This window comes from Panthera pardus, unplaced genomic scaffold, assembly GCF_024362965.1.
Source record: "Panthera pardus isolate Hobbes unplaced genomic scaffold, ASM2436296v1 HiC_scaffold_24, whole genome shotgun sequence".
NCBI classification, from domain to species: Eukaryota; Metazoa; Chordata; class Mammalia; order Carnivora; family Felidae; genus Panthera; species Panthera pardus.
Window position 1 is genome coordinate 42494750 of NW_026526810.1, and position 17125 is coordinate 42511874.

General features: G+C 37.1%; 1 protein-coding gene across 6 annotated transcripts in view; it reads right to left on the reverse strand.

Moving 5' to 3' along the window:
* Positions 1-17125, reverse strand: part of UNC13C (unc-13 homolog C) — a 610270-nt gene that overhangs the window by 92917 nt on the left and 500228 nt on the right. For all 6 annotated transcript variants that reach the window (XM_019442067.2, XM_019442063.2, XM_053889051.1 and 3 more), the window contains one exon: positions 6905-6993. In XM_019442067.2, coding sequence (XP_019297612.2) covers positions 6905-6993 — 89 coding nt within the window. The remainder of the gene's footprint in view (positions 1-6904; positions 6994-17125) is intronic.

A 17125-nucleotide genomic window follows, 5' to 3' on the forward strand; every position in this document is an offset into this window, starting at 1 on the left:
CCCTCTCTCTCTGCCCCTTCCCTGCTTGCTGTCTCTCTCTCTGTCAAAAATAATAAATGATAAAGAAACTTGAAAAAAAAAAAACCAGGATACCCAGGTAATTTGAATTTCAGATAGTGAATATTTTTTAGTATAAGTACACCCCATGCAATATTTCAAGCATATGTATACTAAATATATCCATTCTTTACCTAAAATTCAAATTTAATTGTGCATATCCTATATTTTATCTGGCAACCCTACATTGTAATTAGGTTTGATCATTGGACCACTCCATTTCTTTGTCAAATATAGCTGTTTTTGGCAATTGTATCTAGTTCCATGGCTTTCACAATGTCAATGTACTGGTGATTCCCAAATACACATCTGCAGACCTGACTTCCTCTTTTTAAATTTTTTTTAATGTTTATTTTTGAGAGATAGAGACAGAGTGTGAGCTGGGGAGGGGCAGAGAGAGAGGGAGACACAGAATCCAAAGCAGGCTCCAGGCTCTGAGCTGTCAGCACAGAGCCCTATGCAGAGCTTGAACTCATGAACCACAAGATCATGACCCGAACTGAAGTCAGAGGCTTAACCAACTGAGACACCCAGGCACCCCTGCAGACCTGACTTCTAATGTGAGCTCCAGACCACTTTGTTAAACTGCCTATGAAACCTTTCCACTTAGAAGTCCAATGTGTTTCTCTCATACCAATATCCAATCCATCAGGAAGTCATCATAAAGTATCCTAACTCTTAGTGTTCTTAGAATTCTCTGAGGACACTCTTATCTCATAGACACTGTTATGTTCCCTCTCCCATGAAACTTCTCATGGGTCTTTTGGTCCCTCACTCTTAGTCATACACCAGATGCCATGTCCATTGAAAATTCTTCTTGAACACTCAATCTGAAATGACATTTCTATCATTCTCCATTTCCTCACAGTTTTTTTTTCTTAACTGCTTTATTATTCTCTATATATGGTTATTATTTGACACATTGCATACTTTTAATTTGTTTATTGCCTGTTGCCCCCACTAGAATATAAGCTCTATGAAGGCAAGCACTTTTTTTTTTTTGGTGCTACTTATCCACACCACAGAACCAGATGTCACACTTTGCACAAAGAAGTTGCTCAAGAACAAGTGGGTGAATGTATCACTGGACGCTCTCCGTCCACCCACTTCTATTACCTCACCACTCCAAGGACTTTTTAAAATTTTTGTTAATGTTTATTTATTTTTGAGAAATAGAGCAAACAGGGGAGGGGGAGAGAGAGAGAGAGAGAGAGAGAGAGAGAGAGAGACAGACAGACTGAATCCGAAGCAGGTGCCAGCCTCGACCTGTCAGCACAGAGCCTGATGCAGGGCTCAAACCCACAAACTGCATGATTCTGACCTGAGCTGAAGTCAGATGCTTAACCAACTGAGCCACCCAGATGCCTCACCACTCCAAGGATTTAAATAAGTATGTGAAAAGTAATCTTTAGCATTATTTCTTCATTCTTTCTATCTTTTACCGAAATAATTGGCACAAAGTAGGACATTTAAATAATGGAGACTCATCATTACTATCATTCTTCTATAGTGTCTATTACTTTCACACTTCTAACAACAGAAGTAATTATTAGAGATGTACAGGCAGGCAAGAAAAAAAAATTTAGGAGAATGGGGATAAATGACAACCTGTAAAATGGTCCCATCACTAGAATGGTGATGATTAGAAGGAAAAAGTCTATTTAAAAAAGTATCACAGTTGGGGTGCCTGAGTGGGTCAGGCCCGATTGAGCATCTGACTTTTGATTTCTGCTCAGGTCATGATCTCATGATTCATGAGATCGAGCCCTATGTCAGGCTCTATGTTGACAGTGTAGACGCCACCTGGGAATCTCTCTCCCTCTATCTCTCCCCTCCCCCAGCTTATACACTCTCTTTCTCTCAAAATAAATGAACACTAAAAAAAAAAAAAGAAAGTACTGTAATCAAGTCAGTCCATTCCCTCTTCTTCCCCCACACACAGAGGTTATAGAGTTCATATTATTTGAGTCGTTTCCAAATGTACTAATTTCTAAAATTTTATATAGAAGTTTAGGAATTTTCACCATATAATGCTACCATTAAGTAGAAAATATAAGTATTTATCATTGCATGCATTCTACCAATATTTTAAAATACTTATGTGCCAATCTCAGTTCATAGGTGCTGAAGATATATCGATGAACAAAACACAGAATGTCTTGTTCTTGTGGCACATGTGAGAATTTATTTTAGAATTTACATCATGAAAATATTTTACTTAGCCTGTTATCCAATATTTTATTTTTCTAATTTTTGGTTTTGCTACCAAATATTGGAAATCTTTGATATATTTTAAGCTGTCACAACTTGGATGTTTTCCTTCCTCCTGGACCTTTAAAAAATGTTTGTTTATTTATTTTGAGAGAGAGAGAGGGACAGTGGGCAGGAAGAGAGGCAGGGAGAGAGGAGAGAGAGAATACCAAGCAGGTTCCATTCTGTCAGCACAGAGCCCAACACAGGGCTCGATCTCGCAAATTGTGAGATCATGACCTAAGCCCAAATCAAGAGTCAGCCACTTAATGGACAGAGCTAACCAGGTGCCCACCTCCTGGACTTTTTATAGCAGATTTATAAATAAACTGTTATGTAATTTTGAGCATAGAGTCAAGACCTGAATCTACTTTTACCATCATCCATCTTTGGCTCCCGACTTCTCCTGGACTTGCTTTACTGTTGACAATACCATTCCTGCCTCTTTGGACTTGGTATCTGTATTTGGTTTCTGTATCCTTGAACCTCAGCTTGCCCCTATGCATGTAGCTCATTTCTTAGCTCCCTGCATATTTATCTAAAAGAGGATGTCTCACTGAATTAAACTCAGGTCCAGAAGAATCCAGATATGTGTATTTTGGCTTTTACCTGGCCAGACCTGCCTTTAGACTTTTGTTAGGTAGTTGTTGTGGAGGAAGGTGGGGGTAGGCATGGTGCAGAATGTGAGAAAGTAAGTGGTGATAGTGGTGGTGTGTGTATTTAGTGAGGGTACAGTGGCAAATATTTGGGACAATAGAAAAGCAAGGTAGATAATGTTGGAAAATGTGAATTAGTTGATTTACCACTGGGTCATCAGTGATCCTGCTGACTGTAGTAATAATCACCCTTGAAATAGCTGCTTCCTTTTGCACTGTTTATCAAATCAGTGTATTGGAGTGGAGGATAGATTGAGCAGAAGAAGTTATGATAGTTATTTATAAAAATGTTTAAATGAGTTCTCCTACAATAGACACTCCCACCAGAAGCCAGCTCCGTGTGTGAGATCAGGCATATGGAAGAAGGATTATCAGTGTATCAGAGACAGTGACATTTTATCTTAACATTAATCCAGGATAAACCAACACCTGCATTTCACCTAAAATTTTTTGTCTCTATTAATTTTTGGTAAGTTCACCTAAAATATTTTTTCTGTGTGAATTTTTTAGTTGGAGAAGTCTGTAGCAATCAGCTTGAATAAAAGTGGTACCAGTTAATAATGACAGATTTTATAAGTACCCGTGAAGTCAAATACTAACAGGAGAATTCCTAGGAAATGTTCATGAATTCCTTTCTTAATCCAGCTAGCCACTGGTACCAAAGGCATCATTAAAAGAAATGTAGTAAGCCCAAAGCCAAACTCCAAAATATAAGCAGAAACCTAAGTGGCACAAATTTTGAAAACTGTAAGAACATCTGTAAGAACATCTTTAAGATATCACTGAAACTATATCACTTAGTTTCCTCCCAACAAACAAAACAGAACATGACAAAATAAAAAGAATTGATTCCTGTGAGCATGTCAAAGTCCCAGGAACCTGGGCTTCAGATGTGTGGTTTGGCTCTGCCCTGGCTTTACTGTGAAATCATCCTACCAGCTCCATATACAAAAATTATGTGATTGTGGGTTTTATTTATTTTTAATTTTTTTAATGTTTTTATTTTTATTTTTGAGACAGAGAGAGACAGAGCAGGGGAAGGGCAGAGAGAGGGGGAGACACAGAATCTGAAGGGGGCTCCAGGCTCTGAGCTGTCAGCACAGAGCCCGATGCGGGGCTTGAACTCATGGAGTGTGAGATCATGACCTGAGCTGAAGTCAGACACTTAACCGACTGAGCCACCCCGGCGCCCCTGGTTGTGGGTTTTAAAAACACCAGACAGAACAGATTTGGGGCAATTAATTATACACTTAATATTAAGGCTCTAGACTGCTAATTTTGACTCTAAAGAAGGTTGATTCAAACTAAAATGATCCAGTTTGACTTTACAGTGTGGTCACGCTGATCATTATAGCCATCCCATCCACCTGGTGTGATAATCTGATCGGTTGTGTGGGAAATAAATTCATACCAACAGGTATATAATAACTATTCTTTTTATAAGAAAAGCATGGCATGTGGGTTGTTTATTCCAATCATCTTAGCCATAGTTGCACACAATACTAAATTCTTTACTATATTTAATAAAATAATGAAGAAATAGTGCTGGGTAACCAGGAGTTTCAATATCTAGGTGAAAATAGCTGGCTTCACATGAACAAAATACTTCCAGTGCTCTTCTAACAGCAAGCATCACTCCTTATTTCATAACTGAAGTTCGCTCAATTTTTTTCAAATCATAAATTCAGCCTTTGTAAACTGAATATTCCTCCCACGAAACAAAACAGAACAAAACAAAAAGTATTTATTCATAAGGATGATTTGGCTATATTCCAGAAAGTAATTTGAATATATGTTTTCTATTTATATTCTAATTGCTATTCTGTTTAGTCATCTTATTTCCCATTAGGTTCTGAACACCCCTTGCTATCCCAGACACCTCTTTGTTTTCCCTGACTTTGCTAAATAATCTCTATTTTTGTCTTCCTAGCTTAATGCAACAGTTTTTTTGCTAACCACATATTAATAATTCACAACTGCACTGAAGAGAGGTAGGCCCAAATTGACTGACCAAAAGCCTCCATCAACTAAGTGTCACTCAAGTCAGAGCCAGTAAGCCCGAACGTCTCTGGGACAATGTCGGCATCTCCAACTCCAGGCACACAGAATCTTCAAATTGCTTATGAATATCTAGGTCAAGTAAGCACAATCATCCAGGTCAGCTAACAACACAAAACAGAAGGCAGAGCAATCACCTTGGACTCAATACAGCAAGGCTGTCTCTTGTTCAGCACCTGAGCTGTGAAGGTGGGCTACATAAAGACCATGAATAATAAAGAGAAGGCCGGAGCACCTTGGTGGCTCAGTGGGTTAAGCATCCAACTTCAGCTCAGGTCATGATCTCACAGTTTGTGGTTTTATGCCCTGCATCAGGCTCTGTGCTGACAGCCCAGAGCCTGGAGCCTGCCTCAGATTCTGTGTCTCCCTCTCTCTCTGCCCCTTCCCCACTTATGTTCTGTCTCTCTCTCTCTCTTCCTCACAAATAAACAAACATTAAAAAAAAATTAAAAAATGAAGAGAAGGCCAATATGGGATTCTTCTTTACTTTGCATCATTGCTATATTTGGGGGGAAAATGATGATTTTAGTGTCTTTTTCTTTTTAGTCTTTCTGATTTGAAAGTAGCATATTTAATCAATATTTATTAAGCATATATCTTTCCAAAACCCAATAATAACTGATGAGTGGGGTTCAAAGAGATAGATAACCTTCATTAGAGTAATTTTGATAGTGCCATCTGATAACAGAACACAGTAAGTGAACATTTATCAAACTAATATTTAAAGCAAATTCTGGGGGGTGCCTGGGTGGCTCAGTCTTAAACAACTGACTTTGGTTCAGGTCATGATCTCAGGGTTCATGAGTTTGAGCCCCTCATGAGGCTCTGTGCTGACAGCTCAGAGCCTGGAGCCTGCTTGGGATTCTGTGTCTCCCTCTGTCCCTGCCCCTCCCCAACTCATGCACTATCTCTTTTTCTCTCAAAAAATGAATAAACATTAAAACAATTTTAAAGCAAATCTGTATGAAGTTAATGAACCTCTTTAAAGATGTGTTTGCTTTTCTATTTTAACATTTGATGCTGATCTAATGGATTTTTCCTGTAGGGCCAAAATGAAGTTTATCTAGGATGGATTTTTCTCTCTTTAGAGCCACACTATAGAGAAGGAAAATTTATTGTTTAAAAATAGAGGCGACTGGGTGGCTCAGTCCATTAAGCATCAGACTCTTGGTTTTGGCTCAGGCTGTGATCTCGTGATTTCTTGGGTTTAAGCCCCACGTTGGGCTCTGTGCTGACAGCATGGAGCCTGCTTGGGATTTTCTGTCTCCTTTGCTCTCTACCCCTGCCCCACTTGGGCTGTACCTCTCTCAAAAATAAATAAATAAACTTTAAAAAACATAGAAAAAATATAGATGTGCCAGTACTCTCCTATGGGTAATTACATCAAGATTCCTAAACCTTAAAACCTAGAGCCCTGGCTTTATTAGCTTATGGGGTTGGAATTCAGTTCTTTGGAAGTGCAGTCACAATAATATAAATGGCATGAATGTAACTCACTCTTCTTTTGTATGTGAAGCGTCTCTCCCTCCCTTCATTCTTTCAATAATTACTAAGCTTGACACACTAGAACTTCAGGTAGGAATGAGACATGCGGTTTCTGACCTTAAGAAGCACACTAGTAAAGTCCGGAAGATAGGCAAGTAAAGCAGAATTTAGAGTACAGTGTTAAAAGTACTACCCAACTGAAGGATCATGCAAAGTTCCAGCGAACATGTATCAAGACCTCACTGGTAGATTGTGGGGTTGTTGAGAGGAGATAGTGCGTGGTTTGATTATTGAAGTTAAATGAATTTAACCAGTCAGAGGAGAGAAAGAGCATTGAAAGCATGATTACTATTAGCGGAAACCCAACACATTTGGATAATAACTACTTAGCCACTTACCTTTCACCATAAGTGATGCTGAGCTCATCCAGAACCCCATTGAGTTTAACTTGAAGTTCTTTTAGAATAGCACTAGCTTCAGGATCTAGCTGCAGAAAGACCATAAACGATATTACTTTGGAGTTGTGAGAAAGTACACTTTTGTTTCTCTTACAGGCATTTTGCTTATTACAAGGTAAACTTCAAACAATACAACACACATATCCTCTTTCCTTTCCTTTTTTTAGTCTTTGAAATTAAGTGCAAAATTTAGGAAATTCTAAATATGTGTGAAAAAAATTGATCGAAATGCATGGCATGCATACAGATGAGAGCTAGATAGCAAAGCCTTTGTTGGTTACAGCAATGGGATGCAAGGCATGAGAAAGTAACCTTCAGAACACGGTAACTTCATAACTTAGAAATTGATTGTGTTATGCATTAGTTGAATATACATGTTGCTTCAAATATAGTTCAGTTTTTACTATCCTTGTAAATAAATAGGCCCATAAAAATAAAAAAAATAGTAAGAAAAATTAATTTGTGAGTGTTGTACTGTGACTTGACTGTATTTATATATTTTTTATAACTACAGAATAGTTAAAATTAAAAATTAAATTATAAACTAGAGAATTAAAAATAGGGAAAATAAATTATCCAAGCACTGCAATGTTTCTCTGAGGTGATAGGCCTGACTTCTCTTCCTAGATGCCAATTAGAAATTCAGAGTTCAAGATCCAATGTTCCTCATTTTATTTTTATTATTCTTTAAGTTTTCAAATATTTATAGCTTGAAGTTAAGCTACTGAGCACATTTAGGGTCAAATAAAAAATAATTAAATCAAGATAACATATTTGAAGATGTTTTTACAATGCAAATGTTAAAAGTCAACTATTCTTTTTATTTGGTTTCAGTTCTTAAAATAATGTTAACCATTACAAGAAAAACTATACTATAAATAAACGTAACTATAAACCTATCGATCTATTGACAGAATATTTTTGTAATTAAAGTTCAGGATCAACACAAGTTTCATTAGCACTTTAGAAACTTGTAATCTTTTTGTTAAGTTTTCACAAACTGTCAAAAAAGAATGACTTGTAACAGATGTATTATCTCAAGTTGATAGGAATTCATGTAAAGGGCAATCGAGAATATTCTCTGTAATTAAGTCAACCTTCCTTTGATGCTTTAGAAATTAGTTTCTTGCCTTTAGTAGCTATAATTATTATGTAAGCGGATCTACTATTGAAAACAAGGGATAGGATAAAGCCAACTTTTGGGGGTAGAACAAATTAAAGGAGGACTTATAGTAAATAGGAGGACCTAAGATGGACACCAAAAAATACAGGACCCAATATCAAATTTCAACTCCGGGAAGCCAGCCCAGGGCCAAATAATATCCCTCATACTATACACTGGTCATTTAGTACCGTAATCGTCCAAGAACATTTTCTAGACTAAGATACTGTTAGGAAGAAGTATTATTTATATATCTCAGCACACTGTGTGGCTCTAGCTTATATTACCATGATTAAACACACTGGAATGGAAATAAAAAATTGCACTTGGCATGTGACTACTGATTTTATCAAACCAATCCTTGATGTCAATTTTGACTCAAATTCAGGTGGTTTCAACATTGGTTAGTTTCTGCTGCCCCTCTATAGAGCCAATGTGATTCTTCTGGACTTTATCTTTTTTCTGTCTCCATCAACAGACAAGCTCACAGCTCTCACCCACAGATACATAGGCTACTGTTACAAACTTCTTTTGGAGTTAGAAAATTAGAATATCCTTGAGTCTCATAATTTCTGAGAGTTCCATTAAGCTATAGCTGGTCATAAGGCAGTGATTCAGAAAGATAATTAGCACTTAAGTTAAAAAGACACTGATAGGCATTGAAACAAAAATAGCCTAATAAACTGTAATTCACCGAACTTTAACCAAGAAAATATTTGTGGGTTGTCTGCCCCACTCCCAAGGCACCATTCAGTCTGAACATTTTTTATTGTATTTTCTTGCTATTGACCTAATACCATTTTTATTTCATTTGGATAAGATTTTTGGGCAAAAGGAATGAGAGAGAAGCCCTTCCATGGGTTTCTTCATGCTTCCAACTCTTTGGTAAACCGCTTGGGTAGATAGGTGTTAGTTTCCTGCCCATATACCTGTCATCTCCAAGGAAACGGCTATGAGAGTAGAGTTTTAACCAGGAAACTGGATTGCTTCTTTTTTTCTTTTAAAGTTTATTTACTTATTTTGAGGGAGGGATGGAGTGGGGGCCGGGGGGGGGGGGAGACAGAGGAAGAGAGAGAGGGCTGGCATGGGAGGGAGAGAGAGAATCCCAAGCAGGCTCTGCCCCATCAGCTCAGAGTCCCACACATGGCTCAAACTCAGGAACCTGTGAAATCATGACCTGAGCTGAAACCAATAGTCAGATGCTTAACCAACCGAGCCACCAGGGCACCCTGGGATTGCTTCTTATTTAAAATGTGTATTTTGTTTTCAAATTAGTTTAATATACACATTGAGGTTTTTTTCACCTGTTAAGATAATGACTCTAAAGTCATATAAAAATGGTTAGATCAGTTGGATGAAATTATGCTATTTTCCCATAAATTATTTTAGTCTACCTTTGGTATTTTGTGAATGGAGATTTCTATCAAATAGTTGGCTTTGGCTTGAAACTGTGAACCTGTCAAATCTATAGCAATTTAAACATTGGATGACAGTTTTCATTTCCTCATAGAAGCTTAAGTTTCCAAGTGGGTGCAAACTAAGGCCTCTGTCATGGAACCAGGCAAAAAAAAAAAACAAAAATAATAATTTCAGTTAAGTACTTGTTGTTCATCTGATCAAAATCATACCATTATAACATTAAAACAGAAGCAGTAATTATGAGGCTGAATTGCAGGTCTTTTGCAATAATAATGATTATAAATATCATACTCATCTAGTTATAAAACAATCCCTTTAGGCAGCAAATTAACCAGTTCTTGAGTTCTGCATTTCTTTATTCGTACATATAGAAGAAATTTTCCTTACTACTACAAACTTCCTTAAGTATGTAAGAAACAATAACTTGGGCTTTTAGACTTCATTGCCTAAATTACCAACAGCACGTTTTACAAATTATTGGCTACTTTGGAAAGGTGAAAGACTACCTGATTTAAATCTTTTTCCCAAAGATTTAAAACTTAGACTGGTTCTAAATGTAATATCAAATATCAACTTGCATTTTTTATATTGTTATTTAGAGTTATTATTAAAAGGAAAAAAAACAAGCATTCAAAAGTCACGGTTAATAAATTTATTTTAAATTACAAACTGAGGGGTGCCTGGGTGGCTTAGTCAGTTGAGCATCTGACTTAGGCTCAGGTCATGATCTCACAGTTCATGAGTTCGAGCCCCAGGTCAGGCTCTGTGCTGATGGCTCAGAGCCTGGAACCTGCTTCAGATTCTGTGTCTCCCTCTTTCTCTGCCCCTCCCCAGCTGGCACCCTATCTCTGTCTCTCTCAAAAATAAATAAAAACATTTTAAAATTTTTTTAAAAATTACAAACTGAATTAGCATGTGTACGTAAACAACTTGGCTGGCAAAAAATAAAAAATAAATGCCTCCATGTAAAGAGGAATATACTCAATGAGAATTTAAATATACAGAGTAAAATTCTGAATTTATAGTAAAGCTTTTGAAACAGATTTTATCCACACTCCATGATAGGTTTTAGAATTCCAAAATCAAGGCTGGAAGGGTATGATTTTCTAATGGTCAGAATGAACTATCGTCATACATAGGTACTCTCTTGAGATTTCACACCAATGACATATTTTACACCACTGAGCTGTGATAATAAAAAAAGACTTGTCTGGAAGAGAGAGCCAGCATGCAAGCTATCTGCTAAGTTCTTCTTCCCTAAGGCCCACTTCTACTTTTCCTTTAAAAGACAATGCATCCATCACTTACTTTAGCAATTCTTGCCCTCCATGCTGCCGGCCCTGTGCTGTTAGTAGCTCTAACCCCTGCACTACCTATGCGGTTTACTACAACATCTGTATGAATCTTTCTTCTAATTGTTCTCTTATTAATCTATCTCTTCCACTGATTTCTGTCTTAGTTAACTGTCCACCCTGGGCGTCTGTCCCTGTATGCCTAGGCATTTACTAAATATTTGAGGAAGGAGGTGAGGGCAGAAAGAAGCACGGAAATTATCCCTCAAAGGAAATCTTGATACCCAGAGTGCTCCTTCTCCTTGGAGTGATAATTTGCATTGACTATTAATAGAATACTTTTGCATTTGAAATCTTTCATTCCTTAGCAACCATATATTCTGGAGTTACAAACTTAGTCCTGATTTCAAATTTTTGTCTCACTGTCAGCCCGTATCAGATTATGTCCTGATATTTGTTTAGTTCTAAAAATATGGTTACCATACCCACTCTGCATGTTTTGGTTTGTTCGTGTTTTACCAGCACACATTATTTCCCCAAGGAATGTGAAGGGAATCTATGTTATTTCAGCCTCTTAAAACAGGAATGGTTAATCCAACCATCAAGCTGTTGCTGGAGATAGAACTAGTCAGTTGGAAAGTGGCTTTAAACTCTTTCAACAGCTCAATACAAACTCTTTAAAAGAATTAAGGCTTTGCAGGAAGAAATTTTGTGTGAATTGTATTCCTGTTCCCCAGTGTTCAATACTACCTCATCTCCTTTCTGTTGTATACACATTACTAGGCTGTTTTTCCTCCTGTTCAACTCATCAGTGTTAGAGTTCCATTATTTGCTTATCTAAACAAGTGCATATCAGGGAGGATGATCAGTCCCTGGCCTTCATCTACACAGGTCCCAAATTTTGGTCATTGGACTGGTGGGTTTCATGTCCTGAAGGTTTTTTCGGAACAATCTTTTAATAAATGCAGACACCATCACTATATCTATAAAAAGAAAGAAAGAAAGAAAGAAAGAAAGAAAGAAAGAAAGAAAGAAAGAAAGAAAGAAAGAGCAAGCTTCATTTCCAAGGAAAACAGTTCAACTTGAGCTCTTGGTTCCTTGTTTTGGATTCTGCTCAAATATCCCTTTCTGTCTTCATTCCCCCTCATCATCATCAAGACCCCATTCTATAAATGTACTCAAACAACACTTTGTTAAAATAAAAAATAGAATACAAAGACCAACTTATTTAGTACTAGCTTCTCATTGATAGCTTGCTAATATCTTTTCTTCTCTTGACCATCAAACTGTTCACAGCATAAATGTAAAACTTATAGCTTCCTTATTTCTTAAATATTGATCTCCTCTAGTGTAGTTTCTGCTCTGGATGCTCCACTGAAATGTTCATGTATACATCACCAGTGGTTTCTTAATAGTGATCTCCAATGACTATTCAGCCTACTCAGCCTGCATTCACTCTTGCTTTCTCAAGCTCTTTTTCCTTATTTCTCTAGAGACTACCTTCTCTTAGCTCTCCTATTTTTCTGCCTATCATTTGTCTCTCTTTTGATGACTTTTCTTCCTCTATATACTCCTTAGAAATAAGTGTCCTTCAATTCTCCCTTCCTCGTCTCCTTTTTTTTTTCCCACTCAGTGTCTCTTGAGCAATCACATCCATGCCTATGTCTTCAATTCCCACCCCTGTGTTAACAACCCCCCAAATCTCTATCTATAGCTTTAACAGGATGCCTGAGTATCATGTCTACATTCCCACATGCCTATTTGGCCTTTTCTACTTGGATGACCTAAATATCAGCATATCAAAAATGAACGTATTACCTGTCCATCCTTAACTTATGTCTCAAATTTTATTGATACCATACCGTTAAGGCAGAAATGTGAAAATCATCTTTGACCCTTCTTTGCCTTCTACCTTCCATAGTCACTTGGATACCAAATATGACTGATAACATCTCAAATATTTTCTCCATCTGTCCTATCCTCTTCAATTTTTGATGCAGAATTATCCTCATGTAGACTCGAGTGCAATCATTTCCACATTGTGTTCTTGTTTTCTCTTTTATTCCATCCTCCTAACTATTCCTAGAGTGGTTTTAATAAAGACCAAATCTGCTGGCCCTAGTAGTTGGCTTCAACAAGGGAAGTGCTTCAAGTAATTTATCACAATCTTATCTGGGCTATGTTTTTTTTGTTGTTGTTGTTAAATACCATTTCTCTCCAACTCTCCTATTTGGCCAGAATTTATACATCCTAAAATGGCTAGCTCAACTTAAAATATATGATTGAGAAATCACTGAACATTCCTTACTGAATCCAGCAGGAAATTACTCTCCTTGGAATGTCCTAAATCACCTTGCTGAGCTATGGTATTCAGGATGGGTATTGTGGAATGTTGCGTGAAATTTAAAAACATGTATGGTGTTCTGTATTGTAAAAAAAAAAAAAGAAAGAAAGAAAGAAAGAAAGAAAGAAAGAAAGAAAGAAAGGAAGGAAAAAGAATTGTGCCCCAGGTCCACCAATGCTACACTGTCTTTTGTTTCCTTTTTTATTCCTGTTAGGAAAGACGCTCCCCAAGAACTTATAAGACAATTTTAAGAGATAGACTATGACATTTTCTTTATGCCATTCAGATTTGCATGAACTGTTATGCTAGAGTATCATTAGTTATATAAATTCATGCCTCTAACTTCTTCGCTTCGAAAGTTGAACATCAGTAGCTGTCTCGCATCCTAATTAGAGAGTATGCAGTAAATCCAACTGTCATTGTGCTTCAAATCAACTGAATGCCTTTGAGATATGTTAAGTTAGGTTCTTCAGCCTAGACAACTGAAGGGGAAAAAAGCCTTTCCTTTATCCCTGTACTTTTAAGAAAAAATGATACCTTCAGACCTCATATGAGTGACAAGATCCATTCTTTTCTCTTAAACATTTTTTTCCTCTTCACCTACAACAGACTAAACCTCTACTCCATGGGTTTATAACAAGTGTCCTTATAACTGCAGAATTTTAGAACTAGAATGAACTTCAGAAGCCATAGAGTACAATTCCCTTTTACAAGTGGAAAAACCAAGGCGTGGACAATGTGCCATGCTTCATGATATATTTTGGGGACATATGAGGACTGAGAAGCAGCAGTCTAAGAAGCCATATTTTTTTAAAGAAATTCTCTTCTGCAAATGCTCATTAAAAATTAAACAAGTAAAATAACTTGATTGAGAAGGAACATTGGGCTTATTAGCTCCATCTATTGGCTGACTAACCATGAATATGGACAGAGTAAGATTAAGTCAGGAGAAGAAAGGAGGCACAAAATTTATGTTCAGAATTTATTCTATAAAAAATGCCTTTTTGCCCTGTTTCACTCTGTCTTTCCCATTCTGCTACTCACATTAGGGAATCCATTCACCCATTAGGCACTGTGAACACAGTCTGTTCAATCAACTGAACTGAGTACCTGTTGAACATCAGTCCATGGAGACAGAATTCCCTCAGTGAGCCATTTGCATGAAGTGCCTGAGGTCCCTTTCAATCAAGTAGGAGAAGAAGGGGGATTGGCTGGGTTAGAGAAGTAAATTTTCCTAGTTTGCATTGATTTATGGGTTGTGAAGGCAAGCATAAACAGTCAAAGAGGATCACAAGACAATAAAATAGGTCTATTATAGAAACTGGCAGTTAAGCTCTATTTTTTTTCTCCCTCCTGGCTGTGGCTTGAATTCTCTCTCAAGTTCTCTTAAGGTTCAGAGACAGGTTAGTTTAAATAAAGACTTGATGGCACAGAGGCGACCCTATGATTTCGTGGGAATGCTCTGGGGAATGAGGTTAACAAGCAGTACCCGCCTGAGTTTTTATTTCATCCTGACATGGGTCACCCACCCAGAAACTTCTCAACCTAATAGATGGCACCTTTTCTTCATTTCACAAGCTTAGCAGTTAGCTGAATTTTACTTGGTAGCAGTGCTAGATTCTTAATCATACTTACTAAATCACCTCAATGCAATTTGCCCCTCTGGCCCTCATTAGTCTTTTAATTTTCTATTAAGTCCGATTTGTTAACTGCAATCATAGAGATGGTTCAGAGGAGAAAGAAAGCAGGCAACAGCTGCCTGCCATCAAAATAAAAGGCCACTACTTCAAACATTCAGTTCCCCTTGTTATCTGCTGCCATAAAACTAAAAATAGCTGCTTGCTTTTACCGAATTCAGCCAAATGACATCCCACCTTGGAGCTCTATTTACACATGAAGAGACTAGAAGTTTCACCTTATTCTTTGAATTGTTGCAGGATAAGATTTAACAAGTACAGCTTTCATTTAAAGGATATTTTCAAATTTGCAAAGTGTTGGGGAGGAGGTTCCACTCCCAAACGTTATTACTTTACTTGTTCTGACTTCACTAATAAACTTCCTGTCTCAACTACTGCCCTACAGATTTAGTGACTATAAGTGGCAACAATAGACCCTTCTACCAAATAGAAAAAAAATCTTTGCAAATTGCTTTAGACAACAATTTTAGAACTAAAAGGAAGAGATGACTAATGTAAATTGTTTATTTTATTATCTAAGACGTCTGATACATATTTTATAATTTACTTTTTAATGGCTGGAAAAGAGATGAAAACAGTACACCGATTGTCACTAATGTATTAACTAGTGAGTGGTATCTATTTACATTAAGGACAAAAGGTGAGACACATCAGAAACCTGAACATAAAGCTTAGCCTCCGTACAACCACACCTTTCGACAGGGTTACATATAAAATGTAAGCATAAAGTCTAGAATGTTTTAAAAAATTCTGAGTATTTGTTTAGTATTGCAAATTGGTCACCTATGTTTTTGGATCACTGCATTCCTTAATACAAACATTTGCCTGTACCATTGCATGCTGTGTCTGGATCCATTCCAACATGTCGAGTCCTCTGTGTTCTCAAGATTCAAAACATATTAAGTAGGTCAGTGAGGTGTGTGGCACAGATAAGACAAAGGAGGCTCTGAGCCATTTCCTAATTACCTGGTTGCTGTTCTAAGAGCACAGAGCCATAATTCTCAAAATGTGGTCCCCTGAGCAGAAGCGTTAGCATCAGCTGGGAATCTGTTAGGAATGCAGGTCATCAGGCTCCACCCAAGACCTTCAGAATCAAAAAATCTGGGGATGGAATTCAGCAACGTGTTTTAACCAGCTACCCAGGTAGTTCTGATGCATGCTGAAGTTACAGAAGTACTAGTGTGAAGCATTGTTTCCTTTAAAGCAGTGCTATTCAATCCCCTGTTGCCAGCAAGTATAATTTTGAAAGGATAATGCTAAGTAAAATATGATAGGGGTTAATTTCCATCCTCTCTGGTGGGGATTTGCTTAGCTGAAGACTAAGTCCTTACAGCTAATCGGTTTTACAGTGAATTTCAATCAGCGACATGCATTATACTTGAGTTAGATGCAGTTTCTAATTCATCAAATTCATCATTAAACAGTGGAAAAGGATATAGATAAGGCTTTCCTGAAACAAAAGAATAGTTACATTGCTCATTAAAATACACACATGTTTAGGATAGGTGGTGTTATGTTTCAGATTCCATGGCCCTGTTCAGGAAAGTTTACTACAGTGAAATGAGTCAAGAGATTCAGTTATTTTTGAGACATAGCAATGAAAATATTACCAATGTATCTAATTAGTCTGCTTTGTGGCCAGGAGAGTAAGAGAATATAGCTAAGGAAACAAATGCCCTTATTCCCCTCACTTAATGATGGCTGACTTCTAGCATCTGAAGTACTGTCAGTAAGTTAGCAGGCTTATGGATAATTATGAATTCTACCACTCAGGACAATTGCACCAATGCAATATCATGAAGGAGTAATGCCTCTTCTGCTTACACAGCACAGTCATAATTTTCTAAATCAATTACTACAAGTTCTCCAGAGTTTCATAACCCATATCTTATGGCTTCCTGAAATGAAATGAAATTTCAGATCATCTGATTTTCTTTTTCATGTATTTATACAAATTAGATTGCAGGGCAAGGAAATGCAACCGAGTCCTTTTTGTAGGTGAGGGCAATATATTTTTATGAAAAAATAAATACAAGGTCTGTATTTATTTCAAATTGCTCTGAGCTGAGTTATACTTATAAAATAATTAAGCTATTAAAATAATGTAAACCAAAGTATATGTGTTTTTCTTTTGAGGTATTTCAGCTATTAGAGAATAATAAAATGATCATTCACAATAATGAAAATAAGTACCTGACATTCTGATAATCATTTTGCTGTTACTGTGTTACAAAGGGACCGATAATG